General features: G+C 36.1%; 1 protein-coding gene across 1 annotated transcript in view; it reads left to right on the top strand.

Annotated features, from left to right (window-relative positions):
• The first annotated feature begins 459 nt into the window (after nt 1-459).
• The window catches only part of ALG9 (ALG9 alpha-1,2-mannosyltransferase), a 131,934-nt gene continuing 114,920 nt past the window's right edge, over nt 460-17,473 (top strand). Inside the window, exons 1-6 of the mRNA XM_051986963.1 lie at nt 460-1,351; nt 5,537-5,675; nt 10,242-10,376; nt 13,604-13,674; nt 14,721-14,809; nt 16,507-16,642. Of these exons, the coding sequence (XP_051842923.1) occupies nt 1,008-1,351; nt 5,537-5,675; nt 10,242-10,376; nt 13,604-13,674; nt 14,721-14,809; nt 16,507-16,642 (914 nt within the window). The 5' untranslated portion in view covers nt 460-1,007. The remainder of the gene's footprint in view (nt 1,352-5,536; nt 5,676-10,241; nt 10,377-13,603; nt 13,675-14,720; nt 14,810-16,506; nt 16,643-17,473) is intronic.

Genomic DNA, 17,473 nt, shown 5'->3' with positions numbered 1-17,473 from the left:
TAGAATATAACCTCTTTTAGCTTAAGGATTATTTTTTAGTCATTGTATCCAAAGTAACTATCATAGGGCTAGGAATATGGTATTCAATAAGTACTTGTTAAGTTGAATTGAGTTTAGCTTGGAGGCATTTATCATTCTCTTAGACCTATTATAATTAGTAGTAATAAAAAAACCTAATTATATCAGGGGTTATTAAAGCATTGTTTTCTTTCTTATATACAGCTCAGTGATTAAGACCCTAATATTGAATTTTGAAGCATATATGGCTGATGTCCTGGACTAGCACATATTATAATTTATTTTATTTTGTGTTTTAGTTTGAAATATACTGAAATATTTAACTTTGGAAAAATAAACTTAGGAAATAATACTAAAGAATATGGCATATTGAAATAAGAAACAAGTATTTTTTAAAAATAAATCAAATAAACTGAAAATCTCTATAGTTTATTAGGTAAAACATATCTTTTGGTTTCTTTATTCTCATTCCCTATCTCTCTTTTTAAATTTTTTTTTTTTTTTTTTTTGCTAAGGCAATTGGGGTTAAGTGACTTGCCCAGGGTCACACAGTCAGGCAGTGTTAAGTGTCCTGATTTAGGACTGGTGTGCATTCCCTATCTCTTTGATATTAATAACTGTATTAGGTTAGAGTAATACTACTTTTTTCGGATCTTTGTGATATATTGGCTTCACACTAAGGCATTGATTGCTTGCTGGTGGTCTGGGATATCAACAGCAAATCTGCCTCATAAAGTTTACCACCAAAATAAAGGGGATAACTTGTGTCAAACAGGCCTGCCCCCAAACGACCCCGAATTAAGAATCAAGAAAGTAACTGGAAAGTGTAGGCTCCTAAGAAGCAGGGACTGTGTCCTAGGCTCTGCAAGTGGAGTCTATGTATCATTTGGTGTTGCAAATTGAAGTGCCTTAAGGAAATCTGGGGATGGAAAACTATTTAGAAGGATTATGTTGGGCAGCGAAGAAATAGAAAGGATGAAAAGGCAAGAATGTTTGAGGGACAGATCAGATATTATGGAAGTGGTATGAGTCTGAGGGTCATATCTTTTCCTCCACGAAAAAACTATCCTCAAATGACAGAACTCGAGCGCTTCTGTTCGTATGAAGTATTTCGTACCTCGGTGGCCACCGTTCGCCCAAACGACCCATGGCGTCAAAAGCGAGGACTTTATTGGGTCCAGCCTCTTCCTTTGCCCATACTTGCTATGGCGGCTAGGGGGGCCAGGCAGCGGCTCAAGGGAAGCGGCGGCGGCGGCGGCGGTGGAGACCCGACCAAGCTGCGGGAGGAGCCCCCGGGCCGAGAAGCAACCACTGCTTCAGAGCAGCGGGCTGAGTACGGGCAAGAACTCGCGTGGACGCGTTCGGGGGGGCTCTTCTCTTCCCCGGCCCGCGGTCGGCCCCGTTTTCCCAGTCCCTTTTCCAAGGCATCCCCTTCGTTCCTAGATCCGCCCCCCTGTCCGAAGTGCTCCTCTCCTTCCTCTATTCCTCCTCCCTCTCCCCCAGGGTCAAGGACATTACCCCTTGACTGTCTCCGGCTCTACCAGGAAGGAGGGGAGGAGGCGTCTAAAACCCGAGGGGTGGGACAGGAGAGCGAGCCCGACCCGGCGCGAGCCCGACTCACCTGGACTCGGGAGATAGCCCAGATCGTTCGCCCCTCCTTTTGCAGACCATGACTTCCCCAAGACTACCCAGATGGTCTATGGCGGAGCTTTCAAATGGCTCCAGGGCAATCCCAGGGTGTTCTCATGCATCTCGAGAGGGAGGGGGGTGTCTGATGCTCCAGCTGCCTCGAGCCCAAGATATGAGCAGTTTATCATTCATTGAAAGAGATGTCAGGGCACGGAGTCCGAGGCTTGGAGACATGTGTGCTTTACTTGGGGAGCACGTTTTCCAGCTCTGCAAGGGCCCTGCATTTATTAGGATGATTAAGTCTATCGCCACGAGGGCAGATTGGTTCCTGGAGCAATGGATTTGAGGGGGGAAATGGTTAGTTGGATTTTGGGATTGATTGGCCTTGACATTGTTTTGTGAGGTTCAAGGCCTTGACAGGATTCCATAGTATAGAAGAGATAGTAGACTTTCAATCCAAGTTTTTTTGAGGTGGTCTACTTCCTATCTTCAGCATCTGGCTTCTCTGTCAGAGAACTTTTCTATGGGTGCCTTACTTCAAGAAATGTCAGTGTCAGCTATTTTCTCCTTCCATGGTGTCATCATTGATTTTTCCTTCCCACTTACCATATATCCAGTCTATTACAAAGTCTTGTCTTTTACCTTCACATGACTTGGGATGCCTTCTTTCCACTTTTGCAGTCACAGCCTTAGTTTCTCACCTGGACTACCTCCATTCTTCACTCTGATCCTTTGAGTTCATATCTTGACTTTAGGCCTCACCTTAGAGTTCTCTAAATTTATTGTTCTAAATTCACTTAGATTTATTGGTTTACTTCTCCTGAATGTCAGAAGAAAATGTAGCAGAATGGACATCAGATGTCAGAAGAAGGGTTCTAGCCCAGATTGAAGTTGTATAAGCTGGAGCAAATCATCTCTCTGGGCTCTGATGTCATCATTTGTAAAATGAGAGAGTTGGACTAGAGGGATAGTGTCAAACTCAAATAGAAACAGGAGGCTAACCTATAGATAGGGATTCCCACAAGCAAATGATGACTTAGAAAACCACATAGTAACATTGTTTGAAAGAAAATTGATATTTTATTGTATTTTTATTGATTTTGTTAGATATTTCTTAATTATAGTTTAATCTGATTTTTGGTGCACTTGAGAGTGTTGAGCACTCTGTATTTCCTCTGGACTACATAATCCTTGAGGTTTCCATAGTTAAAATTCTATTTCTACTCCCTCTACCCTAGTTAAAAATGAACTAACCCTGTGCATGATGTACCTTTTCCTGTCTCTCTAACTTTATGCTGCACCCATACCTGGAATATTTTTCTTCTAAAATTCTGCTTCTACTTTTAAGTATTGGTTCACATGGTCTTCTCTTTGATGCTTTCACTGATGACCCCAGATAATGGTGCTTTTTTTCCTTCTTCTGAATTCTTAGAATACTATACTTTTGTCATTTCACTTCCTTGTTACTCATATGCCTTGTATTGTTGTTACTCATATGCATGTCTTATCTGTTCTGTTAGATTATATGATTCTTTTTTTTTTTTTTTAGATTGATAAAAGAGGTTTATTATTGGGTAAGCAAAGTTAAAGTATAGGCGAAGATAGAGATAAAGAGGGCACTGGACAGAGGGTCCAGTGAACAGAGGGTCCTCACATAGTAGCCATGTTTGGAATCTCTGCCAGATTATATGATTCTTAAAGGAATGGATTTTTTTTTCAGGCATCTTTGTATTTTTTTGTAGCACACTGCATACAATAGATGTTTTTAAAATATCAAATGGATGAGTAAAATTGGTTTTAGAAAACATGTGTGCATGTGCACACACATACACACACAATAAAGAAATAACTTAAAAGAGAAAAAAAGACAAGAAAAATTGAGGTTACTATGTATTAAGGCAATATTGGTAGCTACAATAAGTGATAGGTAGTCCAACCCCAAAATAACATTTTCTGAGCACTATTTTAATTAAGAAAACATTTAGTTTTATCTCTCAGGTACAGCTTCTATCTTTTGTGGTCTCCTAATCTTTGCTCAAACACTTCTAGTGATGAAGAGCTCGCTACCCTAAATGAATTACATTTTTTTTTTAAAGCTTTTTGTTTTTTTTTGCTGAGGCAATTGGGATTAAGTGAGGTTGAATTTGAACTCAGGTCCTCCTGACTTCAGGGCCAGCTCTCTATCTACTTAATTAAAGCTTTTTAATTTTAAAATATATACATGGATGATTTTCAACATTCACCCTTACAAAATCTTGTGTTCTAAAATTCCCCCCACCCTTCTCCCGACCCCCTCTCCTAGACAGCAAGTAATCCAATATATGTTAAACATGTACAATTCTTCTATACATATTTCCACAAATATCATGCAGCTCAAGAAAAATCAAATCAAAAAGAAAAAAATGAGAAAGAAAACAAAATGCAAGCAAACAACAACAAAAAGAACGAAATACTATGATGTGATCCACACTCAGTTCCCACAGTCCTCTCTTTGGGTACAGATGGGTCTCTTCATCATAAGACCATTAGAACTGGCTTGAATCATCTCAATATTGAAGAGAGCCACGTCCATCAGAATTGATCATCATATAATCTTGTTGTTGCTGTGTATAATGATCTCCTGGTTCTGCTTATTTCACTTAGCATCAGTTCATATAAGTCTCTCCAGGCCTCACTGAAATCAATGGATTACATTTTTGAAAGTTCTTAATGGTTAGAAAGTGCTTTTTAATTTTGAACCAAAATCTTCCATCCTATAACTTCTGAATATTGTTCTTAATTGTGTCCACTGGTCCTACATAAAAGTGATAGCCCTTCAGATTTTTGAAGATAGCTATCATGTCCTTTTTGTTCTAGTTATGATTTAGGCCAGAAGGCCCCAATTACTTTAATTTTTCTTCATATGCTATGATTTCTGGTTCTATGACCAACTTGGTCACCCTCTTCTAAATGTGTTCTAGTTCATTAGTGTTCCTTTTAACATTTAGTACTCAGAGTTAAATATAATATATTCTTGATGTGTGGACAATTTGCTTTTCCACATAGGAACATACTTTAAAACTGGAAAGACTTTTGAGGCTATTGAGTCTTTTATGTAGTCTAGAATTTAATTACTTTTGTTGGATGCAATCCTGCTTTTTGCTGTATATTGCATAGGAGTGGGTGGAAAATTTTTTGTAAGCCTTAAAGAGCAATTTAAATGTATGTTGTTATTTCCAAGCCAGGTCTTTCCTTTTCTATACTTGTATGCTGAATTTTTTTGAACTCAAATTTCTAAGAAACAATTTCCTTTTCAAATCATTAATTCATTGACTAATTATTGACTGAGGTGTTTTGGAATTGCAGCTGTTGGGTTTGTCTCTAAATTAAATATTGAAACCATGAAGTGAAAGAATTGAGGTCCTAATTTTGGTTTCACAGATTCTACTTAGAAAGGACAAAAAAGTTTTGAAGTTTCTTCATTTTCCTTAACATTTTTATTTAAAGTTTTGAGTTCCAAATTCTTTCCTTCTCTCACTTTCTCCTTTCCTTCCTCCTCCTTGAGATGGTAAGCTATCAGATATAGATTATACATGTTCAATTATGTAAAACATTTCCATATTCATTTTGTACAAGAAGATTCAAAAGAAAAAAATGAAAGTGAAAAATGTTTGCTTCAGTGTGTCAATCAATCAGTCAATATCAATTCTTTGTTTGGAGGCGGATAGTATGTTTCCTTATTAGCCCTTTGGGATTGTCTTGGATCATTGTATTGTTGGGAATATATCTTTTCTTTTGTAATAACTTTAGTGCTTTGTTGCATTTTTTGCTTTTCTTTCCCTTCCCTCTTGCTAGTTTTATTCCCATCCTAGTAGCCCCTTCCTGATACCTATCCTTTGCCCCTGGGTAGGCCATCTGGAAGTAAAGCAGGACAAGTCTGGGCACCAGAAGGATCTACTGCTTTCAAGTGCTTGATCTCAGCTCGATTCTGTGCTGCCCTCCTGAGTAATATTTCTGACTGTGATGAAACATTCAACTACTGGGAACCAGTAAGTTATTTCTTGGCCTTTAAAATTTTTTTGAAGACTAAATTTGTGTATGTGTATGTATGTGTGTATGTGTGTGTGTAGGGATACATGTATGTTTCCATGTTCTTCATCAGCTGCATGGTGCTTTATTATGGAAAAAATTGTTTTACAAAAATATTCAAAATGAAAATGTGATGTGAATATTATGAAAATAATTTCATTTGCACTCTTAATTAGTACACAATGAAATGATACATGAAAAAAAGAATTCAGGAACAAGAAGTAAGACCTTACCAAAAACAAAGGGAGGAATCCCATGCTGGAGGTTACATAGTTTAAAATTTACTTAGTGATGGATTTTAAAGATATCTTAAAAGAATGAGGGTAAGGAGGAAATATAGTATTTTTTAAAAAGCAATTGAATCAACATCAAAATAACTACTATTCTTACTTTATTTTATTTTTACGGTATTAAGAGTTTTATTCATTTGTAATGTTCTCTTCTCTTAAATATAATATAATAGTTCTCTAGGTGCAGGTTTCTTGGGGAACTTCTGGAGGCAGCCTTAGTTTCAATTCAAATCAATAATCACCTCAAATGCATCCAGGAATTAAAGTCCAAATCCTTTATTGTCTCATTCAAAATAGCCCAGTTAGTTTTCTTAGAGGCCCATCTCTCCCCTTGGTTCCAAGAGCTCTTGCAGCTTATCCTTTGTCTCTGCCAGCTTCAGCCTTCAGCTCTCTCTGAATTTTGGTTCTGAATCTCCCGACTGAATTCTGGCTCTGTCAGTCTCCCCAACTGATTTCTGGCTCTCAATCTCCTCAACTGACTCTTGCTTTCTCCATCTCCTGAAGTCTCCTCCTCTGAGAGTGGGATTGTGGAAAGTGTAACTTGTGAACTTGTGATCTTGTGAACTCTAATGTGTGAGCTAATGTGTGAATTCTCAAAGGTGTAAACTTACGCATTGTTTCTATCTATTCCAGTGAGTTAACACTTTGTAAGAATTTTAACATTCATTAATTTAGGATATCTCTAATGAAAATATGATCAGGAAATAGACTGATTTTTGTAGAAGATTGCTGCAGACAGTATTTTCATGGTAACACACTGACAGATAAAAACAGTAATAATAACTAACATTTATAAAGCGCATACTATGTGCTAAGTGCTTTATAAATATTATCTCATTTGATGCTCCCAATAACCTTGAAAGTTATTTGCTGTTATTATCTCCTTTTTGCCTAATATTCTGTCTACATGCCATTGCCTAATAGATGGAGAGTTTAATATCCTACTTATGTGTTTATTGTTCATTGATCACCAAAAAAAAAAAATTTTTTTGACCTGAAAGAGCAAAGTGAAGAGCTAGGTGATAGTGTAGAATCTTGGGCTGATAGTCAGGAAGATCTAAGTTCAAATTATTAAGCTTTGATCATTTATTTGCTTTTTTCCAAATGTAAAATGTGGAGAATATTAACACCCACCTCCCAAGGTTGTTGGGAGGACCAAATGAGATCATATTTGTTAAGTACCATACACAGTGCATGGCACATAGTAGGTATTTTAATAAATGCTTGTTTTCTCCCTTCTCCCACTCCTTTTTCCCATACACATGTTAAGTTGGAAGGCAAATTTTTGATGAATGTAACAGCAAAGATAATTTCTTTTAGTAGTCCTTATATTATTTATATCAGGTAGCTTACAGAACAGGGATCCATACTTGGACTGTTTGTCAATGTTCTATACCAGGGCTTCTTAAATTTTTTTCCTCTCATGACCCCTTTTTACCCAAGAAATTTTTATGTGACCTGGGTATATAGATATATAAAATAGGTATACTAATCAAGTATTTACTGATAATAAATCATAAAGAAATTTATTTTAAAACAATTCTTTAGTGTATATATATATATATGTATATATAATTTTACTATTTATTAAAGACAAAAGAAAATTTGAGATGATGTGCTTGTTTATTTTTACAAGAATTAAATCCTGAATATTTGATGCTTTTCTCCACATTCAGTTACACGACTTCATATGAGGTTGCAACTCATAGTTTAAGAAGTTTTGTTCTGTTATATACCATGAAAGAAATTAGTCAATTGTCACCTTAAAAAAGTTAGTTTTTTACAGGGTTTTAAACCTGTGGCATAGGAAGTTCCATTATCTGGAAGGAATTAGGGTGTGGGGTGAGTTGCTTATCACACTTTCTATAGCAGCTATTACAAACCTATTCATCCTTTCTCAAGCTTCATACTTTCAATTGACGACCTCATTTCATATTTACCTGAAAATAAAAAACAAACAATAAAAAAAAAAGTTTTGTTCTATACAGAGTCAAAATGGAAGATGAATTCCTTATAAGTTGTGAAGATATCTGGATGCTTCTCTTTCTGCATCACACTGAATTGACTTTGAGCCCTAGGATACTTGAGGGCCTATAATCCCTCAATAGAGATTGATCTAGCAATCTATATTGAAAAGAACTAATGGATAAAGAATATATTTTACTCAGATAGTGACATGTGTTTGGATAGGGAGTCACTAGTTCCATCTATTTTAGATGGGTATTGAAGATGTACAGTGAACTGGACCTAAAAATAGAGGACAGGCAAGACTGTATTTGGGGATTTTCTTAGGGCTCCTAAATATGAATCCCAAATTACTCTGCTGCTAAAACACATTTAAAAAAATTATCCCTGTGATCTGTATAGTTCTGAATCATAGAATACTGTAAATATCAGAAAAGTAAAGATTCAAGTTTTCCCTGAGGACAGTGGAAATCCCTGGTAAGTATATGAGAGGTGCATACCCAGTGCTTCATGAAGGAAAAGGGCTGTTGCTTATTACCAAAGATGACTTGTGGACATGTATTGGGAGAGATAGGCAGCCTAGAGATAATAACTGACAGAGTAATAGGCAAACAGGCAGGCTAACTATTGCACTGGTATCCATAAAAAATTAAAATACCAAAGGCTCTCTCTATATATTGTGTAAATCTTCTTTGAAGGATTTAGGACTTGGATAATCTTGGGCAAGTTGATTGGGGACAGTTCATTGAGGCAATATGAATGAGGGCTATTTTTGTGAGTTAGGTGTAGGATTTTTAAAATGAGAAGACTTGATTAGTTTCTCTCTTCTTTTTCCAAAATTCTGTTGGTGCAATAAATAGAGTGCTGGGTGTGGAATCAGGAAGACCTGAGTTCAAATCCAGCTTCATACACTTATTAGTAATAATACCTTGGGCAATTCACTTAATCTACTTTTGTTTCAGTTGCCTTAACTATAAAATGGGGATAATAAAAGCTGTGAGAATTAAATGAGATAATATTTGTAAAAATGCTTAGTGTAGTGTCTGGCACATAGTAGGCACTATATAAATGCTTATTTCCTTCTCCTTCCCTCCCTTCCAAATGAATGATTATGTGATATGCCAGCATCTCCATTAGAAACAGAAAAAGGAGAAAACTCCCACATAAATTTGGTTGTTCAAATGAAATTTATTGAGGGATATTTTTTCCAGCTGGCTGGTGATGGGAAATCCTCCAGATTTACATAGAATTAAGAGTTGTGTGACAGCTGCAGAGTCTGTTACTGAGCTTCCCCTTATGAAAAGGAATAGTCCCATCTCCAATATGCACAGGGATGTGCCTTCACTTTTGAGGGATCCTAAAGGGGTGCTTGGCAGGGAAATAAGGCATTACCAGTTGACCTCTATTTCCAGATTAATGCTCTTGGAATTTTTGAGCATTGCAATTGGTTGAAGGGAATGATATTTCCCTTTTAGTTACTTGAGGACTGATAATGAGGAGGGTATAAAAGGTATTTTCTATCTAAGGTGCCGTAAAGCTATTTGAGGGCAAGTTGTATGCTTACCTTTGAAGTTATAAGTAGGTGGACACTTTGTTTGATTTTAAGAGTGTAAGCAAATACAGCTAGTTCAAATGCCAAACATATCTTGCCTAAAAGACTATTTTATGAAGAACTCACACAAGGCAAACAGCTGATCAGAAAAAGTGATACAAAGAAACTCTCAAAGTATCTCTTAAGAACTTTGGAATTGATTATGTGAAGTGGGAGACACTGGCACAGGACCAAGCAGCATGGTGCACCTCATCAGAACTGAAGTAGCTCCAAAAAAACACAAGATACACATATTTAGAGAATCCACCCCAAGAGCTCTTGGTCTGTTCAGCCACAGTTGGACACCCTGTAGCTTGGTTCTAATATAGTGATGTCATTTTAGTTCTCTTCAAGAATGAAAGTCAACGACATTGTATCAAATCAATAATTAAAAGATTCGTAGTAAAATAATCGAAGGGTTTTTGAGCACCAAAAAGTAGGATACTCTATATTCTTTCAGTATTCTATTATTAACTAACCCTTCTATCATAATGGTTTCCTCTGGTTTCTGTCTATAACTACCTTTAGCTACCAAAATTCTGTATAGATTTTCCCTTTATATATTTTTTGACCCTTAATTCATAGATTTACTAAAAAGCTCTTCATGCCACCATATGTTCTCATGAGAATGATTTTTGGCCTGTAAAACATCAATTCATTTCTCTGTTTTGGAATTTTAGATGCACTACCTCGTCTATGGCAATGGATTTCAGACATGGGAATATTCCCCAGCTTATGCTATCCGATCCTATGCTTACCTGTGGCTTCATGCTTTGCCAGCTGCATTCCATGCAAAAGTCCTACAAACTAACAAGGTAAGACCAGGTCTAGCCTGAAGTACTTGTCTTTAAGGGTCAAAACAACTGAATTTTTTTTTAAAACCAAAAATTAGATGCGAAGGCAGAGTTTTGGGAATAAGAGTTCTACAATTAAATATAAGAGCCTAGGGCTTTGAGATAAGTGCATGATAGTGGCATAAAGAGCAGTGATATTTAGGGAAAATCTTGTTCTGCAGAGGAAAGATTAAATAGGATGGAGGCTGGTTTGGAAGGTAATGACAGCAATCCAAATTTGAGGTAATTAAGGCCTAATCTAGAATAGTAGTTATAGTTGTGTATTTTAATTGAGTATCTTCCTTCTAATGTTTGAAGTTTGTCAGAGGAAAGACAATAGATATATTATTTATATTTATTGAGCCTTAATAAACCATCCATCAATCAACATTTATTGCCAGCTGTAACTCATTGTTTCTTGAGTCATGAAGGTGAAGTCATATCTTTTTTAGTTCATCATGAAATAAATTTCTTTTTGTAAAAGGTACAATTCGGAAAGAGCAGTGGAATGTATTCAGAGAATTTGTTTGCATTTAACTAATCTGCTATGGCTTCAAACTCAGCAACTCTAAAACTGAATTATCTTCTGTCCTAAAATTTCCCAGTTTCTGTCACTAGTATCTTCTTTTGGTTCTCAGATGTTTTGAAGTATCAGAACCTTACGCATAAACAAAATTTAGTTGAAATCCTATTTATGCCCTCTGAAGCAAAGCAGGCAGCGTACATGCTTTCCCTCTTATAGGTGATAACTTGTGAAATATCTTTTTTTCCTCCCATTTAATAGTATTTTATTTTTTCCAATTACCTGTAATGATAGTTTTCAGCATTCACTTTTGTAAGATTTTGGATTCCAAAATTTTTTCTTCTTCCTTTCCTTCTTTCCTTCTCCTCAGTACAGCAAGCAATCTGATATAGGTTATATGTGTACTCATTTTAAGCATATTTCCATATTAGTCATGTTGTAGAAAAAAAAACTAAATCATAAGGAAAACCAAGAAAGAGAAAAAACAAACTAAAAAAGAAAATAGTTTGCTTTGTCAGAAGAACATCTATAAGACTATATTCTCTGCAAGTCCCTGAAAGACACCCCCACCCCCCTCACCCCCACCTCTTATCTAACATATTTTCTGGAAGCAAAGTCTTCAGTCTTCTGAGTTCTTGTGATTTTACATGTCTAATTGTTTTGGAAAACTGTCTCATGAAAGATTCAGTTATTAAAGGCTCCCAAAAAAATGTATAGATGCCTTTCTTGAAATAGGATGCTAGCTTGCCCAGCTCCCTTTATATTCTTAATGTATAGACTTTTGTCAGAGCCCTAACACAAAGTTATTAGCCATGGAGAGGTCTTAAGTAGAAATCTGGCTTCAACCACTTTGGTACTTCTTCCTTCTTCTGTACTATTCTACTTACTCATATGCCATTCAGACTGAAAAGATAGTCCCTACCTAATCTCATTACTCTTGATTTAATAGCCTCTACTTCTCAATGGAGATCACAGATTTGGAGCTGGAAGGCATCTTTATGGAGAGGATAAGTGAGTTGTCTGATGCCACTAAGAAGTAAATGGCAGAATTGCAATTTTTGAATACTTGCTTTCAAATTTATTATTCTTACCCTACCAAACAGTTTAACAGTTGAGGCCAACATGATTGTTAGCTATAATTGAGTGTTTTATGAGAGGGAAGTCTTGGATGTAATATGAGATCTTGTATGATGTTTCACAGTGGTTTTAATTTTCCCCTATTCCTATAAGCCTATATTTGGAGGTAATTTAATTTGGTTACATTTTTACTTTTAAACTTTTGAGAGTTTATTTTAAAATTAGCTGCTTTTATGTTTATGAATGGCTTTATAATTTTGCTAGAACTAGTGGACCTCTTTTAAAAATAATATGTATTATCTGAAGACCATTTGAAGTAAACTTATATTAAATACAGTTATTATTTTGTGTTTTTATTTTATTGAGAATTTGGTTCTCAATCAGGAAGCATTTATTTAGTACTTACTAGGTGCCCATCCTTTTGTTATGCACCAGATATAAAAACAAAGACAAAACAGTTTCTGCTTTCTTAATGGAGAGACAGCATGCTCAAATATAGGTGTATATAAAATTCATACAAAAAAATCCAGGGCAAAGACACTAAGAGTTTAAGGAACCAGGAAAGACTTCACGGCTTCAAAATAAATTTGTGGATTTTTTATGTAGAGTTGGAATCTGCCTTACTGTATTTGTCTACCTGTTGCACCAAGCAGAACTTTTATCTCCTCTCTACATGCCATTTCCCTCCTCTCTTTGGCATTTAAGCTCTTTTACAATTTGGTTCCAGTTTCCCTTTTCAGACTTATTTCAAAATACTCTCCTTTCATATTCAGATTTTAGCCAAACTGGCCTTCTGTCTGTTCCCTGTGCATTGCTCTCCATTCCTAGTCTTTATACCTTTTACCTAGCCATCTTCCATGCTTGAAACACTTTCTCTTTTTACCATCTCCTCTTAAAATTTAGAATTTGGCTAGTTTCTGACCCTTCCAATGATTGGTACTATCTTCTCTATTCCCAACTTTGTGTTTACTTAGTATTTAGTTATCTGTGGGCATCTGTAGTCCCTTAATAAAATGAAAACTCTTTAATTTCAGAGAATATTTAATTTTTTGTCTTTGTAACCCTAGAAACTAATATAGTATCTTCCACTTGTAGATGTTTATTAAATGCTTGTTGAATTCTCTATTACAGTCATTCAGATATTTGAAGATGGTGAGCATGATCCTTATAATTATTCTTTTTGTAAAAAATCTAAATATCCCTGTGACCTTCAGTGAATCCTTTTATACCTAGTTTCTAGTCCTCTTGTCATCCTAGGTGGAGCTTCAGTCAGTCAGTGTCCTTCCTAAAATATGGTATATTAATTATTCTTAGTTATTTGAAGGGATTATTTGCTTTGAAAATTGATGGCATTAATAAAGAAAATCGATAATATTCCCATCTAGAAGCACATGTTACTCTAATTATGCTTTTCATTTTAAGTTAGTAGTTTCATTCTGAGCAGCTTAAAAGTACTTTAGCTTACAGCAAATATAACTGTGTAAATACTTTATCGGCTATTTGACTTAACCTATATTATCCTATTTATTTTCTGAGTTTTATTTTTCAAATTGTTTTAACTTATGTCTGTGACTTCTGGTTTTTTTTTTTTTTCCTGGATTTCTTTTAGGTTCTCGTCTTTTACTTTTTGCGATGTATCCTGGCTTTTGTGAGCTCTGTTTGTGAACTTTACTTTTATAAGTGAGTACAGAAAAGCTTTGCTTGTAGAAAATCACTGTGTAAGATACTAGATGGAATATACTATCCTCCTGACATGCATGGCAATAGCTGAAACTTGCCCTTACTCTTTTTCCTCCCTCCATTGCTGTTATCTTTGATGTGGGTTTTTTACTTAAAATAAGAAGTTTGTTTTGGACAAAGAGTACTTGTGGTTATTGTTTTTTTTTTACAACAAACTTTCAGATATCTGGTTTTTATGCTGATTACCTTAGTTCTGTTTGTCTATATGCAGTAGGCTTGTAGTCAGAAGATCTGGGATAAAACCTGGACTTTTCACAAGTTTTGTGACCTTGGACATGCCTTAGTCTGAGACAGTTTCTTGCTCTCATATAGAGGAGACCAGGTAGCCTGGGAGGAGGGTACTGCCACAATGACATTCCATGTTTCTACATGTAAAATGGGGATAATAAGATAGGTGTCACCTTTAAAAAGTTGTTGGGAGGATTAATATATGTGAATTTGCTTTGTAACTGCTATATGTTATAGAAGTGTAAGGATTTTTTTATTTCTTTGATAGATTAAAAAAAAATCTCTAATGAGTTATATATGACTTTTTCCCCCTTGTCCTCAGTGTTAGTGGGTAGGTAGGTGTCACAGTGAAGGGTTTCTTTTTTCTGACACTACAATAGTACCTTCCATATCATCATTTGATGGTTTAGTAATTTATAAAGCTCTAATGAGATCTTAGTAGGCTAGGTTTTTAGAGGAGAATCTTACATTTTTTCTTTCTGTTCTCTAAGTCCTTTAGTTTCCTCTCTGTTGTTATAATTGAATCACTTTTAGTTTCTAGAAAATTCATATATCCCCTTGGACTCAGACAGATTAACTGATAACTCTCAGGTTTCTCATCAGTGCAGAGTATTGGGTGAATTTGTCACAATGGTTTTACATTGTAATTCAGATTACCAGATCATCACCAATCAATGTAACAGGTTTTTATCTTCTTATTTGAAGTGGATATTCCTGAGGCCTGACATGTTTGATTTTTTTTTTTTCCTTGCTCACAGGGCTGTGTGCAAGAAATTTGGCCTCCATGTGAGTCGATTGATGCTGGCATTTTTAGTTCTCAGCACTGGGATGTTTTGCTCATCAGCTGGTAAGAGAAAAGAGGATGACACAATTATAGAGATTTTGTTGCAATGAAAGAGAGCACTTTGTCTTAGTGTAAGTTTAAAAAGCCAAGCCATAAGATTTTTACAAGATAACATTAACTCCAAGCTTTCCTGTACAACATTGGGATGTAAGAATATACCTTTGTGATTCTTCATGAGGGAACATTTTCTCCCAGGAAAAACTTGTCTCTGATTGTGAATGAAAATCTTTTCCCAAGATTATTTGAGATGAATGTAAGAAACCAGAAGTATAGTTTTTGTTTGTTTTTGTTTTTAGAGCTCTAGTTAATAATGAGAGCTTTGGTTTAGAAAATTCTGAATCAGCCTTCCTGGATTTGTCTAGATGTTTCCTTCTAACTACATATTAGCAAATGGAGTTGTCAGCCCTCTATTCACCAATATTAAGCCACCTTTGTCTGGAAAAATCTGCTCTTCAGAATATTTTACAATCCTTTTATGAGTTGCTCCCAAAATTGGCTTTTGGTAAAGGTGCCAGAATTAAATTTGACTTGGTACATTGCAGTTAAGAATGTTATGGTATTAAAGTTATCCTTTCAGTCAGAGCCAGGATTAGAACATTGATCCCCTGAGCTTTTTGCTGAGCTCCCTGCTTCTTCATTCAGTTCTTATTGGAATTGGGTACTAATTATTACTTCCCTTTTGACTAGATAGAGCAGGAAAGGCAGGAATTGTCCTTTGAGGAGCCCTGTGGTATATCAGGAACAATTGGCATATTGCTTCATTTCTAAATGGAGCAAAATGTAAGCAGTCCACTTCAGATACTGAACAAAAGCCCTGGTGGAATGCCTTTAGCTCACGGAGTGAAGCTTTCTATCAGGGAAAGCCTGCTCCCCAGTTAGAGGGAGACAGTTTTTGCTAAGCTCCCCCACTGGCTGCAGCTGTATAGGACCTGAACTTAAACTTGGCTTTGCCCTCTCATTTAAGTTACTTCACCTCTGGGGACCTCAATTTCCCTATTCTCAAAATGAGCAGGTGGAATTAGTTAATTTGTAAGGTCGCTTTGAACTCTTAAATATAACATAGTGCTGCTATTATTAGAGGTTCCCTGAGGGAAGGTACCCAGTTTTTTGATATGATAAGAAGTGAGAAGAGTGTCCAGAAGCTAAAGTGTCCATATCATTGGGTTCAGGATGACAATGGGTTGGACTTGCGAAACCTCTGTGCTCTGGAAAGGCCCTTCTGTAGCACCTGTGACTTCTAGGCGGTTACAGGTTTGGACCAGAGCAGCCCTAGGAAACTGGCAGAAGTCAATCTTCTGTGATAGCTGTTGTACTCTTGAAACTTTGATCCCAGAGTGCGCATGAAACCTGGGGACAATCCTGTGAATTTTGGAGGCACAGTGAGTATGAATTGCAGGATGTGCCCAGTGGTCTTGGGCTTCCATGTGAAGTGTTCTCTGTTGTGTTTTTTCATGCTCTGTTGTGTTTGGTAAATGAGGAAAAAGAGTTAATTACTACTGAAATGGAGTCTTAAAAGAATGAGTGGTTCTTACTGTTTATTTGTTAATGTGGTCATGTCTAATATGCTAACATAAAGTAAACTCTTGTGGTTCTTTCTGCCTTGCAGCATATGATAGCATTTAACCTTAGTGAAGATTTTTAATAAATTGTCTTGTCTTTGGTTTTATTATTGTTTTTGAAACATTTCCATACTTTTTCAGCTTTCCTTCCTAGCAGCTTCTGTATGTACACAACTGTGATAGCTATGACGGGCTGGTTCATGGACAAGACCTCCATTGCTGTGCTGGCAGTAGCCGGTGGGGCTATCCTCGGCTGGCCATTTAGTGCAGCTCTTGGGTAAGAAGCTAAGTCAAATTCTCTTCCACCTCTCTTATCCCTGATCAGCAATCATACATCGAGTCTTAGTGCTTAGTTATCTGTAAACAGTCTGGGCAGGACAGAAGTCTTTGGAAGTCTGTAATTGGATCTATATTATGGCTGCAGTGTTGAAGAGATCTTAATTTGGGACTTAGGTGCACCTTTATGATCCCTAGAAGGTCAATTTGGATCAATTCAACAGTGTTTATTAAGTGCTGAAATTTGTTGGTACCTGTAAAGTAGTCATTGAGGGAACAGAGAAAGAAATGATGCTGGAGCTTACATTTTAGTCAGGAGAAGATTGGGGTCTTGAAGTATGCAGAGTGGCACTGGATCTGACCACTCCTGCCTGATATTTTCATTTGAACAACAGGTATTCATCTAGCCATGAAATGATATTATGTTATATTATTTTATATTAATGTATTTTTTAAAAAAGGCACAATTTTTCTATAGAAGTAGAAGAAAAATTCTTTGTCCCCCAGGAGTTAGCTATATAATTGGTGTGCAGCAAGAAATATCTAGAGCAGAGTTGTTAAATTTCTGGCTGGTCTCCAAATGGAACCAAATTAAAATATAATTGGGAAATATTTAACAAAAGAAAAATACAATATAGCATAGCTGATGTCAGTTTGTAGCCTGCCAGGATTCTATTTGAGTGTGACATCATCACTCTAGAAGACATTTGCTTTATATAAGCAAATGTGTTATAATGTTGTAGAGTCTAAACAGAATTGTTGATTAAATTCAAAGTAAAGGAAAATTCTTTGGGTAGTTGAAAAATTCTTTGAATTTATTTGGAAAAATTTT

Source organism: Antechinus flavipes, chromosome 3 (genome assembly GCF_016432865.1).
Source record: "Antechinus flavipes isolate AdamAnt ecotype Samford, QLD, Australia chromosome 3, AdamAnt_v2, whole genome shotgun sequence".
Lineage (NCBI taxonomy): Eukaryota > Metazoa > Chordata > Mammalia > Dasyuromorphia > Dasyuridae > Antechinus > Antechinus flavipes.
Note: the sequence above shows the minus strand (reverse complement) of the source record. Positions and strands in the feature narration are given on the sequence as shown.